A 12,781-nucleotide genomic window follows, 5' to 3' on the forward strand; every position below is an offset into this window, starting at 1 on the left:
AGCTGGCTAATTGTCACCTCCTCACTCTCCATCTCGAAATGCATTGTTCTTCCAGAAAAGCATATGGTTTCACGGTCAATTCCCTGACTTGTTGACACATTGAACCCGCAGCGGTGCTCACCTTACCGGTCGCCAAGACTTTGCTTCCCAGTATAGAGGGCTATTACGCAAAAGCCGACCAAGCTTCAGTTGCGAACGTCGAAATATGCGTTAGAAGGGGTCTATTCACGTTACATCGTTCTATTATTGAACGTCCGGTGGTATGAATCGACTACGGCCACGATGGTTAGCTTACCGGAAGCCGCGGGCCATGTTGGCAAGTTTGCTGCAGCTATCAACATCGGTAGCGAATTAACACATGATCTGAAATGGTCGATATTGCACCGCCTACAGACGCTCCACATCTAAGGTAAGTACATCACTGGGTATGTGTTGCTCCGGTATTCGATGTCACTCGCTAATCGCGCTACCAGGTCATCCTGTGTGCTCTTCTCGCCACACACCTCATGCGGATGCCATAGCGTCCCGGCACGAGCTAATTCCCTTACACCGTCGCCCTCGCACTCTAGAGCATCTCGAAATGCGTGTACACCGCATTGTGTTCAGATAGGTCTTGGCTGTCTGGGCAATCTACATCATTCCCTCTGCCAACTCCGCACCGCCTCGATGCCATCAACACCAAGAACACATCGCCATCACTTGGTGAGACACATACGTACTGCGCAAGGTTGACTCAAATAGCTGCTAATTCATTAGTCTGGGACCAATTAGCATGATCGGCCGCCATTCCTGACCACTCAGCTTACCGCCGACGAAGTTCCACTGAGGGCCAAGAAGGCCAAGTCCATAGTACCCAGAGGCGTACAGCGATAAGAAACTTGGATCGACCCGAACTTAGGCCGTCTGACCTGTACGGTTCTATCCGCTTACTTGGTATTATTCGCAACGCGTCGTCTTGTTGCTACTAGCATCTCCGACTATCCAGCCACCTGCCTTGCGTAATCCGCGAGAGGCTTTGAGAGGCGCAATTAAATTTGTAGTCTTGTGGAGACTTGGTACCTCAACCCCATGCGTTTCAGGGTGATCCCGAATGGATACTTTCTGTTTTGGTATGGTGGGTATGTTTCGGGCGCCGATGGTACTGAGGGACCGGGCACGTCACAGGGTCACATTGCAGCCTCGCGAGTAGTATAATAAGGCTGACAGATGCCCTGTTCTGAAGGACATTCAATCAACAACATCAACACATCATCTCCATTACTCTCTCTCACATCACTCCGAGAACCAACCACAACAATACTATTATATCATATATCCAACTATCACTCGTGTCTTACTCTCACGCCACAGACCGACAGGGTCATCCACCTCGGCCAAGCATCGTAAAGGCTAAATCAGAGCCTCACAAGCTTCATAAGACAACACATCCACCGCATCTCCAACCCTCAATCTCACCTCCAAACCAACAAGATGCGTCTCTCCACAATCCTCGCAACGCTCCTGGCCACCCTCGCCGTTGCCTATCCCGACCCAACTCCTCAAGGCTACTCGGGCCCATGCACTGAAAACAAATGCGGTATCAATGGAAATCAATGCGGCACGGGCCAGATTTGCGTAGGCTGGCCGCACACCAGCCCCGCGTTGAGGAAGGGCTGCGCGTGCTCGACCGGATAGACGTCTCTCATCATTGGATTTGACGGGTACGTTGTGTAACCGACCACGAACGAGGGACACAAGTGCTGACGCCCAACAAGCATTGACATTGTTTACATGAGAAAGTCGTTTGGAACAGCATGGTTGACGAAGCTCGGGAAAGAGCTATCAGCATTTCGGGCGCTGAGCTAATGATTGGATTAGCGTGGTCTGGCATATCCACCAGAACGGAGTTGTCATGTTTTTATCACTTTTGAACACGGCGGGTTATCTTTCAAAGTGAGATGTAGTATTATAACGAAATGCATTATGAACATATTCTAAATGACTCTTCTCTCTCCACACCACGCCAGATTCCGATTCACGCCCACGGAACACTATCACAACCCCACCAACCAACTGTGATTACAACCGCCAGCTTCCCGCCAGACCCTCCGATCTACACAGCCAAGCCGTCCTTCCGCTCTCTGGCGCAGCTTTTTTTCCATTGCCAAGACAGTCATCCAGGTCGATCGCCGGCACCGAGTCACTCTGTATCGCGCCCCTCTGGAACCAAGTCATATATATTAGAGTGCTGTCCACTGCCCCGTTTTTTCTACACAGATGCCACCTAGCTTGTGAAAGTATGTGGCGACAGTGACATTCGTGTGGCGCGAGGTGAGTGGTGGCTCGGGGTTTCGGGTAGTTGGATGTCCGGTGTCCGATCGAGGATACTACGCAGGTTGTAGGATATGGAAGTGCTCAGTGAGATTATGCTAGAATGACTGTGTGATCCGATACTGGGTATTTCCATCTGTACAATAACGGTTTACGATAGGCAGACAACTTGGAAATAGGGAAATGCGCGATTTTTAGATGTCTGGAGTGTTAGTTGTCAAGCCTGGTGTCTTTTTTCTTCAAAAGAGAGTCATGGCAAGACAAATACATAAACAAATCCAGTTTCTTCTCCGGATTGTCCATCGCCAGGACATTCACAATAGGATGTGTGCGATGTGTGCCTACGTTACATTGCATGAGTCATGGAAGTGATGTTGATCCATTTGGGCTGTAGTTCCCATGTACATACGTAAGTGGTGGGATATATTGTTGTGGGGCCTGAGATAGGGTATGTAGAACTGAAGAGCCACCGGGTCATCTTGTTTGATCACTGTCAACCGTGTAGTTTTCTGTGGATCTTGGAATATCATCGGTGTAGGCTCCATGGAGTCCTTCGATCCGCCAATGCCATTGCTTGTTCGGATTCAAAAAAGGACGGCCTATATCTTCTCAACAGCATCACAAAGGCAAGTGTGAATAAGCTTGATGGAGCTCGTGTCAAGATCAGGTCATCGGTGGTTCTTCAGTTTGGTACGCGCGTCACACAGTTCAACATTCGACTTTGATGAATTGTGAACTGGGTATGTTTGTAGCATATAATAGTATTCACATAATGTAGCATCACGCTACGCGACGGATAATTCAGGAATAGCTTGATACTGCAGTAGGGTAAGTTTGCGAGATGACTTCATGTAAGCCCTTCTCTCAGCTTCGACTGCATGTGATCGTAATATTGACAGAACGGTGAGAATATATCCCTCAACATCTTAGCACAGTTCACAGCGATGCTTTTCTATTCTCGGTACACCACCTATCGAGCTACCACGGTACCCATCTTTGGCGCACCAAACTGAAGAACCATCGATTACATGACTTTGACGACAGCTCTTCCAAGCCTTTTCGATTCTTGCCTCTAATGGGTTCACCTACCAGTGCATTTACTCACATCAAACCTACATAAATACGATGCCACTCTTAGCTCTACCGAAAAATCGTAAATTGAACGCAACGGAACTCCGTCCAGCGAGGTTTTACCACATGGTCTTACAACATGCATCCGGATACAAAGTTCAGATAATCACAGGGTTATCCTGTGTCGCCAGCCAGACACAATAGTAGGACAATAAAGTTAGTATGGAACAACAGATCTGATTGGTCGCAGTATACATGCTGGGCTATAGCAGTCCAACCTGTATTTATCCGTTGCTAGGGTTCTACTCACAACGGAACTCTGGAAGATTTGATTAGCGCGAGTCGGTGAATATGTGTCCTTGATAGAGATGGTGTTTATGGTAAGTCGTTGTAGGCCTTGAAAAGAAATGTCGCACAGGAGAGATCATCGTTGCCTAGTGCTTATACCAACGCTCACGCCTCGGTTACATTACCGGTATGTAGCAAGCACGTGTGGAGACCGCACGCACACACACACACACATCCTTTGATGCTAGAACTCCAGCTTAACCCTCATAAGCTCTCGTCATCCGGAAGGAATCCCGCCACAGCTTTGAACGCAACCGAGAATGCACCAAGCCCAAAAGCAGCTTTCCCCGGAAAAATAAACTCGCTATATTGCGGCTTTCCCCAGATGACATACATACATATGCCGTACCCCATATACAGCGGCTCCACACGAGCACCAGCGGCTGAACTACGCACTCTCCACCGACTCGTGGGCGTTGGAGAAGCGATCTCCACCCAATCTAGCTTGCATATATTGTAGAACAGCACATCAGCAACCACAAAGTAGAAAGCGGCACTCCACGGCGCGGCTGAAGTACTCCTTTCGCTCTGCCAGCGTGATCTCGCCTACACACACCGCAATCTACGGGATAATTCGGCGAGGCATATCCAAATGAAAAAAAAAACAAAGCACGCACACAACATGTGGCTGGTACCTTGCGTTGATCAGGCCTTTGTCGCCCTCTTCGTAGGCACAACAAGCTTAGGGCAGAAATCTAGTAAAAACGAAACATCAGTCAGTGCTATCAAATCACAGTAAATACACTGATCTGTGCGATCATCGTATCTTACTCATCTCAACTTGTTGTTACATGTTGTTATCGTCGTGCCCGTCCAATGGCGTGCCTGACATGCGGTCAGCGCACGGTGTCACACTCGAAGCCGTCAAGTGTGAAACGCGGCTGCTCCACAAGTACCGACCGTACCCACTCTATGCCAGACAAGGGGGGGAACAAATGCCGGAAGCACGTATCCCCCTTAAGCAAATAAGCAAGATGACGACGAAGCGGGATCAGTACGCTCGTTTAACCTTCTGTCAATGCCGTGTCCAACTGCTTTTCTATTTTCTATCCGAGCTTAGCCGGGTGGCGGGTGTCTGACATGGCGTCAGAGTAAGGTTCAAACGTGAGCATTATGCATATGGTATTGCAAAGTAGAATGTCGTGGATGAGATGGTGGAAATGATTAATGGAGATGGTGTTGCTCGTGGCAAGGGCCCTTTGCCGTGCACGCACTACGCCAAGAAGGCTTTTCAGCGCCGCCAAGCAGCACAAGAACCGGCGGCGGAAAAGCTTCCTCTAGATTCATCTACTCCTCATCTTTATTGGGGTTGCGAGGCGACACTTTATGGTGGCTTGCAGCACGTGCGCTAGAGCCTAGAGACAAGTGACGCTGTTCCCTCGACCATGGGGCGCGTACCTTTCCCTCTGTCGTGACGTGCCCGCTTGTTTTGTCTGCTTCCGGGATTGACGATCAGCGACATGCGTCGCTTTTGTGATTCGCCGCGCAGCTGATTAGCTGCCGTAGGAAACCACGCCGAGATGGCGGTAAAAGAACTGCATGTTTGGTATTCACGGCTCTTGCGGAATCTGTCTGGCCGGATATCGTTCGGGCAGCGGATGTTTTGGATATGGGGTGCGTTGGCGGGCGGGACCCGAGCCCTAGCTCCCCTACCACCCCTCCTCATATGCTTCTACTTTAAATGAAAGAACAAATGAGCCATGTTTCGAACTTTGTTAGAGCCATAGTTTCTGCACTGTTGGCCGCCTCTGGCTCGGAGGATTGTTTCTCCACAAACAACCTTGCGTATGCAGGGCGGTCCAGAGTGTGAGTGGGTTCGTTGCAAGCCCATTGCCAGGGTAGTGTTGGGTGTGGAGACCCAGCTGTGGTCGTATATCGGGATATTGGAGGTTAGAATCTTGGAAAGAGGTGCTTCATATGGGGAAGGACCGAGATAAGTTAGCGGGGTTTGACTGAGGCTTGATGTATATAAGAACATGCCCAGTAGTTCCCAAGGTGTCCAGTATCAAGCAGTCGTTCATTCCGGCCTACACATCTCCTTCTCCGACAAAAACCAAATACCTTCAACATGAAGCTTTCACTCGTCACCCTCCTCTCCGTCAGCGCCCTGGTTTCGGCTGCTCCCTATGCTGAGCCAGAGCCTGTCCTCGATCAGCGCCAGACGCAGAGCATCAACGCTGCCTTCAAGGCAAAGGGCAAGAAGTACTTTGGTACAATCGCCGATGGCCGTCTCAACTCAGGAAAGAATGCCCAGGTCATCACGGCAAACTTTGGTCAGATCACCCCCGAGAACTCGTAAGTCAAAACCTAGGCCATAACAATAACTATACGGTTGCTGACCCATCCACAGCATGAAGTGGGATGCCACTGAGCCCTCCAAGGGCAACTTCAACTTCGGCACTGCCGACGCGACCGCCAAGTTCGCAAAGGACAACGGTCTTCTCCTCCGTGGACACACAACCGTGTGGCACTCCCAGCTTCCGTCCTATGTCTCTCAGATTAACGACAAGGCTACCTTGACATCTGTTATGCAGAACCACATCTCCAAGGTCATGGGCCACTACAAGGGCCAAGTTTACGCCTGGGACGTCATCAACGAGATGTTCGACGAGAGCGGTGGCTTCCGTTCCAGCGTCTTCTACAACGTCCTCGGCGAGGACTTTGTTCGCATTGCTTTCGAGGCGGCCAAGGCTGCTGACCCCAGCGCGAAGCGTTACATCAACGACTACAAGTAAGTTTCCATGTTAATTGAGGCATGAACAGCGATACTAACACACTTCGCAGCCTGGACAACGCCAACTACGCTAAGACCAAGGGTCTTGCCAGCAAGGTCAAGCAGTGGATCGGCAAGGGCTGGCCTATTGACGGTATCGGTTCGCAGTCTCACTTGAGCTCTGGCCAGGGTGCCGGTTCCGGCGCTGCCATGGCTCTCCTTTGCGGGTCTGCTCCCGAGTGTGCCATCACCGAGCTTGACATTGGCAACGCCCAGCAATCCGACTGGTCCAACGTCGTCAAGGCCTGCCTCAACCAGAAGAACTGCGTTGGTATCACCGTCTGGGGTACCCGTGACACCGACTCCTGGAGGCCCAACGGCAGCCCCCTGCTGTTCGATGCCAACTACAACCCCAAGCCTGCCTACAACACCATCCTGGCTGCCCTCAAGTAAGCGCCAGACGCTACGTGAACTGCTGTGCAGACACTTCTGTATATATCTTGCGGAAGGGAACAAGGAAGATTGGTTTGAGGATATTTTCTGTAAATACTTTTTTATTGGGGAGAGTTGTGTACATACATACGTATCCAAGAGTTACGTCAGTCGATCTTTGTGTCTCTGCCCGTGATTGCTGTTTCGTGCTCTGCGCTTTTCAATGCCTTGATGATACGGATGCCTGCGGCTGAGCTAGCTCCTGTTTCAGCTTGCTTAGTCCAGAAGAAATCCGCCGCATTGATTCTGATACTCTTGCGCCTTTCGCGTTCAGCAACACCTAGATGCGATGCCTTCTCTGCATTTGCCTCGAGCTCGTCGAGATGTTTCTTCCGGTTTGCATATTGCTCAGCTTTTTCTCTCCGGGTCTGCTCTGATCCAATTCGCGATAGAGCAAATCGGACTGCCGCTCTGAAGCCCATGAAGATGTGTTCGGATATGAGGATAGTAATTGGGAGACTCGCCCACGTGCTCAGGCCCAGGTAGTCGCCAAGGAACTGGTGGGTACCAAACAAATGTACGATAGCGGCGCTGCTCACACTACCCAGCCACGTGAGGCATTCCATACTGTCTACCCAAGGCCCGATGCCATCGCTGCGTGATGGATCGGGTCTCTGATGTTCAATGCAAATCTTAATAAAGTCGGACCGAAGTTCAAACCAGTTGTTGACGAAGAAGCCGATCGGTATAAGTGGCCACACTGGACTAAAAAGTGCAAGATAGCCGAACTGGATTACCATCTCCGCTATATCTTCTTGGACGTTGTACGCTGGTCTCAACGCTTGCCTTCGTGTTCGGCGGAGGAAGCGGGTTTCGGCAGGATCTTCGAAGGGCATCTTATCGTAAGAAGTTCGGTCGTGCGCCCGGCTGGTTTGTCGGTCGCGCCACCACTGCTTGACTTGTATCTTTACCCACGGCAATGCGAGTTCTTCGACGGCGCTAGAGACCTGTCCCGTAACCGTGAGTGCTATCACCTCATTGCGCAATCGGTCGGGGTCAGCGCTAAATTCCAGCTTGCTTTGAACACCTAGTGCCCGATTCATAGCTTGTTGCAGTAGTGGCAGGACCGTGCTTCCGAATGGTACATATACGAATGCAGTGAGAAAGATCGGCATGTAATTGGTGATCGAGTTTAGCACAAAGAGCTTCTGCGTTAGAGACATTTCGTAGTGGTCCGCTGTCCGGTGGTTCTCGTATTCCGCCAAACCGGTGGCAATATCCTCGAGAAGATTCGTGACGTATGGCAAGAATACTGCAAGAAGAACAGTCGGGAGATACTCCTAGCTGCTGTTAGTCCAAACTACGTAGCCTTGGGTTGGGGTTCATACTAACCAGATAGAATTTGTATGGTCCTTCGTAGGCTTCCGCGATGAACGTTTCAATAGCGAAAACGAAGGTGATCAGAATGCCGAGTAGCAAGGTGCTCACAAGCACGAAGGGTATCACGACCAGCTGCCGCACAATGCGCTTCCATCTCGGGAAGATGTGCCTGACTCTTCCGACAGAGTCGATGATCTCTTTCTCGTAGCGGAACTGCGGACGGTTCAACTTCAACTCTCCAACTCCTCGAACATTCCAACGGATAGCCAGATCATTCTGCTTGATCTTCCAGTACTCCAGGAAGACCGTACACCAGATGCCGATGAGCACAGCAAAGGCCAGTGAGTATTTTTCTAGGAATGCCCAAGCAAAGACACCCGCTACACAAGGAAAAGACAGAGAGCGGAAATAGGTCTGAATGAAAGCAAAGTAAAAGGCAACCTTGGCTCCCCAGAGGTTGCGAATTTGGTCCAAGTCAGCATGATCCAGGAAGAACTTCTTGCTAAGGCGGGTCAATAACGCCCCGTTGATGGGTTTGTTGTGCAAAGGAAATATAGACGTCACATTCTCCCATAGACCATAGCCTGGGGTGATACCAGCTCCCCCGAGCTCTTTCTGCCAAACGAGCAGGTGGTACATGGAAAGAAGATCTTCCGCTTCGAAAGCTCCATCGACAATGCTCTTGGCGGTGCCACCAGGATGATTCTTAGTTATGCCATACAGCCAGTCCTTGACTCTGCATCAAAAGTTAGAAAGTGGGAAGACAAGGCTGAGGACAGCCACGACTTACCGCGACTTGTAGACAGCATTTCCGAGCAAGTCTCTGGGTGCTTGACAAAATATCAATAGTGATTGATCGTAGCCAGGGCGAACTTCGGTGTTGAGACCAGCAGATTCTAGGTCATGGAGTAATCGCGTGCATTCTTTGATTGCAACGTCGCCATCTTATCCTCGTAAGCCCTGGCCTAACTAAAGCTCTTTCTTAACATACCAACACTGCTGAAGTCATATACCACGACGTACTTGTCATTATAAGTGATATGGTCGAGCTCCGTATCGTCGCTCCAGGTCGTGTCGACCCTCCTTAACGGTTCGATCTGCATCCCCAGAGGCCCAGCAATGTTCAAGCTAGACCGAAAACGTTCAAACTAACGCAAAAGCAAAAGAATACGACGAGAATGTGAGCTGTAAGGACCGTGAGTGTGGCTGGTGGGTATATAGGCTTCCTTCTGCGACGTCGTCATCACGGAGGTCGTGGCTGACGCGGAGTTAGGCAAGCCCTCAGCTCTGTCGCGCCGTCGCGGATTGGTGTTCGCATGTGGGCCCAAACGCTGTTGAGCCAGGTTTAGCACTTGAATGCCGAGCGTCCCGAGCCACGGAGAAAACGGACACGGCGATTAAACGCATCTTAAAGAGTAGTTTGCGAGTAGACAGCCCTTTAGTATGAAATGTGGGATGCAGAAGAGTCGGGAAGTTTACAAATGCATCTCCCCCACATGTCCGACATCACGGGCGCTGACCTGTTTGAGTTTAGCGTATTCATTAGCGCCGGCACCTGTCAAGTATGTCCAAACTGTCTGACTCTGCAATTGACAAGCATTCATGGCCTTTCTTTGTCGGCTTCTAGCAGTCGCATAAAGCCATCAAGCTATGAATAAGACAAAGCGTCAACTTTGCGAAATGTGACCCCACGGCGCAGTGACCTAACGCACCTTCCACATTCCACATTCCTCAACTTCACAACAACCAGTCATCAAGAACAACTAACAAACTTCGCTCAAGTAACCCAACTAAACCAAGATACAAATTCACAAACCACACCATCACCACTTTCATCACTCCCCCCGGGAAACCTTCCACTCTTGCGCGAATGTCTCCCTATAAACCGTCATCTTGCGTGCAACGATGAAGGTGGGAAGGAAGATTGTACATGAGAACAATTGGAAATCTTAATTTTGGCGACGAAGGTTTGATTGTTATCCGAAACAGAGTGTATGTAATTGGATATCCGGTATACAAAAAAAGAGAAAGAAAGAGAAAGAGGCAGCAAACACCTCACTCCACGCTATGCTCATAACCCAGGTTCCTATCCCTTTCCAATTGACGCCGATATGCAAACACGCGAGGAGTTATTCAAAACAAAAGTCGTCCATCCCTCTGGAATCCTTATCCAAAGGCTGTTCGTTCATCGGGGGAGCACCTAGCCCTCATCCGAATCAACCACCATACTCTCCCCAAACGCACTCGAATCCTCAGCACCCATACCCTGCGCATGTCGTCTTCTACGCCCCGTCCGTCCCGCAACGCGATTCTGCTCGATTTCGCGCAGTTTGCCGTTCATCTTCCTCTCTAGTTCTTCGATGGCTTCGCTCTCATCCGCATCTTCTATGGCCGCCGAATTAGCCGATGGTCCCAACTCAAGAAGTCCGCTTTCCGACTCGTTGACTTCGAGCGCGCGGTTAAGAAGGTCGGTGGCCATGGGATCTTGTGGTGCGACGGCGAGGGCTTCGTGGAGCGTGACGATGGCGTCCCAGGTGCGGTTCATGTTTAGTAGTACGAGGGCCTTTGCGGCAAAGACGCTGGGGTCTTTTATGCCGTGGCGCAATACTTCATCGAACATGGCAAGCGCCTCGTTGTACTGTTCGTCCTTGCGCAGAGCATGGGCGAGGTTTATCCGCGTGGGAATCCAGGTGTCGGGATCTGCTTCATTCTGCTCTGAGAAGGCGAGTGCGCGGCGGAAGAATTGTATGGCGTCTGGTAGCTGTCCCTCGTGGAAGCAGACAACGCCCATCTCGTTAAGAAGGCAGGGATCGTTCTCACACAGTTCGTATGATGTTTTGAGGTACTCTTTTGACAGGCTGAGGTTGTTCAATTGTAGGTTCTGCATGCCGAGGAATAGCTGGGGGAGATGTGAGCCTTGGAAGAGGCGCGCGGCGGTCGAGTAGGCAGAGATGGCTTGGTCGTGCTCGCCCTCTGCGGCAAAGGTGTGCGCGAAACCTATCCACGCTGGACCAAAGTGAGGATCCATCATTGATGACTTGGAGAAGTAACGGCGCGCTTCTGCTATGCGACCAATGGCGAGGTAGTATGTGCCGACTGCAAACCATGAGCAAGGTTCCGATGGATTTGTATCCGCAAGCTCGTGGGCAAGCAGGAAGAGGGTGTTCTTTTCGCCGAGTTCATGCAGGGAGGCTATGTGTATAGGCATGATATTGAAGTTGTATTTGTCGTTGGCAAGGACGGAAGATGTGAGGGCAAGGGTATCGCGAAAACGGCATAGGGTAAACGTAAGATCGGCCTTGGAAAGGACTATATCAGGGTTCTCGCCGAGGTGGTAGTGAGTGGTGAGGGTCTCGGTGGCGCTGGCGAACTCTTCAGGTCGCGTGTACTTGGACAGGCGTGTCGTGTATAGCGTCTTCGTGAAGGAGGCAGCTTCTTGTGATAGCGAAGGGTTGTTGGAGACGTTGATGGTGTCGAAGTTGAGCGACTCGAGGAACTTCCACTCCTCATCAGGTGCCATGAGAGAATTGGACATGAGGGCGTCGAATGCTTCGAAGCACTGCACATCGATCTGTACCGCCGTCTTGTAGCACTCTTTGGCTCGATCGAAGGAATTCTGCTTCGCAAAGCATACACCGCGCAGGTAGCACATGCCGGCTTCCGACTTGATATTGTTAACATCTTCCCTATCGCGTTCCTCACTAGTTGGTAGCCGGTCGGTTCGCGAACCCGCCTTGTTGTGCCTTGCGCCTGCCCGTGTGTTGACATCAACATGCCGCAGTTTTGTGCGTGCGCTGCCCGGCGCCGAGATGAGATGAGTAGGGTTCTTGTCGCCTAGTATCTGCAGTGCCTCTTCCATCTTCCCCAGCTTAATGGAGCAATGCGCAGCGAGGTATCGGCATTGTGGAGTGCGCTCGACGAGGTTCCCGCGTGCTAGAAGTGACTGTGTTCGATTATAGTTGCCCGTGGTAAAGTGTACCTGCGCAAGCCAGAATGCATCTTGATCGTCATCTAGATTGGATTATCAGTATGCGCCCATGATGTTACGTAGTATAGCATACCTGTGAGGGCCAGCAGCTTATCCGCGACGAATATGGCTGTATCGTATTGGCACCGATTGAGGGCTTCCTGGCGCCATTCGCGAAGATATTTGTCCATAGTTTTGCTGTACCATAGAAATAGAACTTTGTAGGCGGGTAAGCACGAATAAACAGTCAGTAGGCTATCCCGGTCGTGGTTGCTGTCGGCGGCGTCGCGAGGTTGCTGCTAGGATGGCGCGCCTGCCTCGCGAAAGCACATGTTTGCGGGGTTCCTGCAGCCGCGGGCCGCCTTAGTCAGCCAAAAGTTGCCTTCAGCCTTCACCTCGCCTGGGATTCCGCGTGTTGATCTACGCCATCGCATTAACTACGTCGCCTCATATCACGACACTCCGACCACGTCGCTGTGGACAAAAGAACACGACGCGCGTATAGGAGGCTAAAACTACGACTGAGATTCGTCCATCAACTGCACCTCCGTAATCCACCA

At 51.0% G+C, this 12,781-nt stretch overlaps 4 protein-coding genes across 4 annotated transcripts; 2 read left to right on the forward strand and 2 right to left on the reverse strand.

Annotated features, from left to right (window-relative positions):
• Positions 1-1,470: 1,470 nt before the first annotated feature.
• On the forward strand, positions 1,471-1,674 carry PtrM4_127710 (uncharacterized protein; the record flags this gene model as incomplete). Its single annotated transcript, XM_066108832.1, has 1 exon — positions 1,471-1,674. The coding sequence occupies one exon, from the start codon at positions 1,471-1,473 to the stop codon at positions 1,672-1,674; it is 204 nt and encodes a 67-aa protein (XP_065960824.1).
• A 4,123-nt stretch (positions 1,675-5,797) lies between these two features.
• PtrM4_127720 (XynA, Beta-1,4-xylanase) lies at positions 5,798-6,895 on the forward strand (the record flags this gene model as incomplete). Its single annotated transcript, XM_001939827.2, has 3 exons — positions 5,798-6,024; positions 6,080-6,460; positions 6,514-6,895. The coding sequence occupies 3 exons, from the start codon at positions 5,798-5,800 to the stop codon at positions 6,893-6,895; spliced, it is 990 nt and encodes a 329-aa protein (XP_001939862.1).
• Positions 6,896-7,041: 146 nt separating this feature from the next.
• Positions 7,042-9,357, reverse strand: PtrM4_127730 (Anoctamin domain containing protein; the record flags this gene model as incomplete). Its single annotated transcript, XM_066108833.1, has 4 exons — positions 7,042-8,214; positions 8,267-8,990; positions 9,045-9,198; positions 9,246-9,357. The coding sequence occupies 4 exons, from the start codon at positions 9,355-9,357 to the stop codon at positions 7,042-7,044; spliced, it is 2,163 nt and encodes a 720-aa protein (XP_065960825.1).
• Positions 9,358-10,454: 1,097 nt separating this feature from the next.
• On the reverse strand, positions 10,455-12,412 carry PtrM4_127740 (anaphase-promoting complex subunit Cut9; the record flags this gene model as incomplete). The annotated part of the gene is made up of 2 exons (XM_001939829.1): positions 10,455-12,265; positions 12,316-12,412. The coding sequence occupies 2 exons, from the start codon at positions 12,410-12,412 to the stop codon at positions 10,455-10,457; spliced, it is 1,908 nt and encodes a 635-aa protein (XP_001939864.1).
• Positions 12,413-12,781: the final 369 nt, after the last annotated feature.

The sequence above is a fragment of the Pyrenophora tritici-repentis genome, chromosome 7 (assembly GCF_003171515.1).
Source record: "Pyrenophora tritici-repentis strain M4 chromosome 7, whole genome shotgun sequence".
Lineage (NCBI taxonomy): Eukaryota > Fungi > Ascomycota > Dothideomycetes > Pleosporales > Pleosporaceae > Pyrenophora > Pyrenophora tritici-repentis.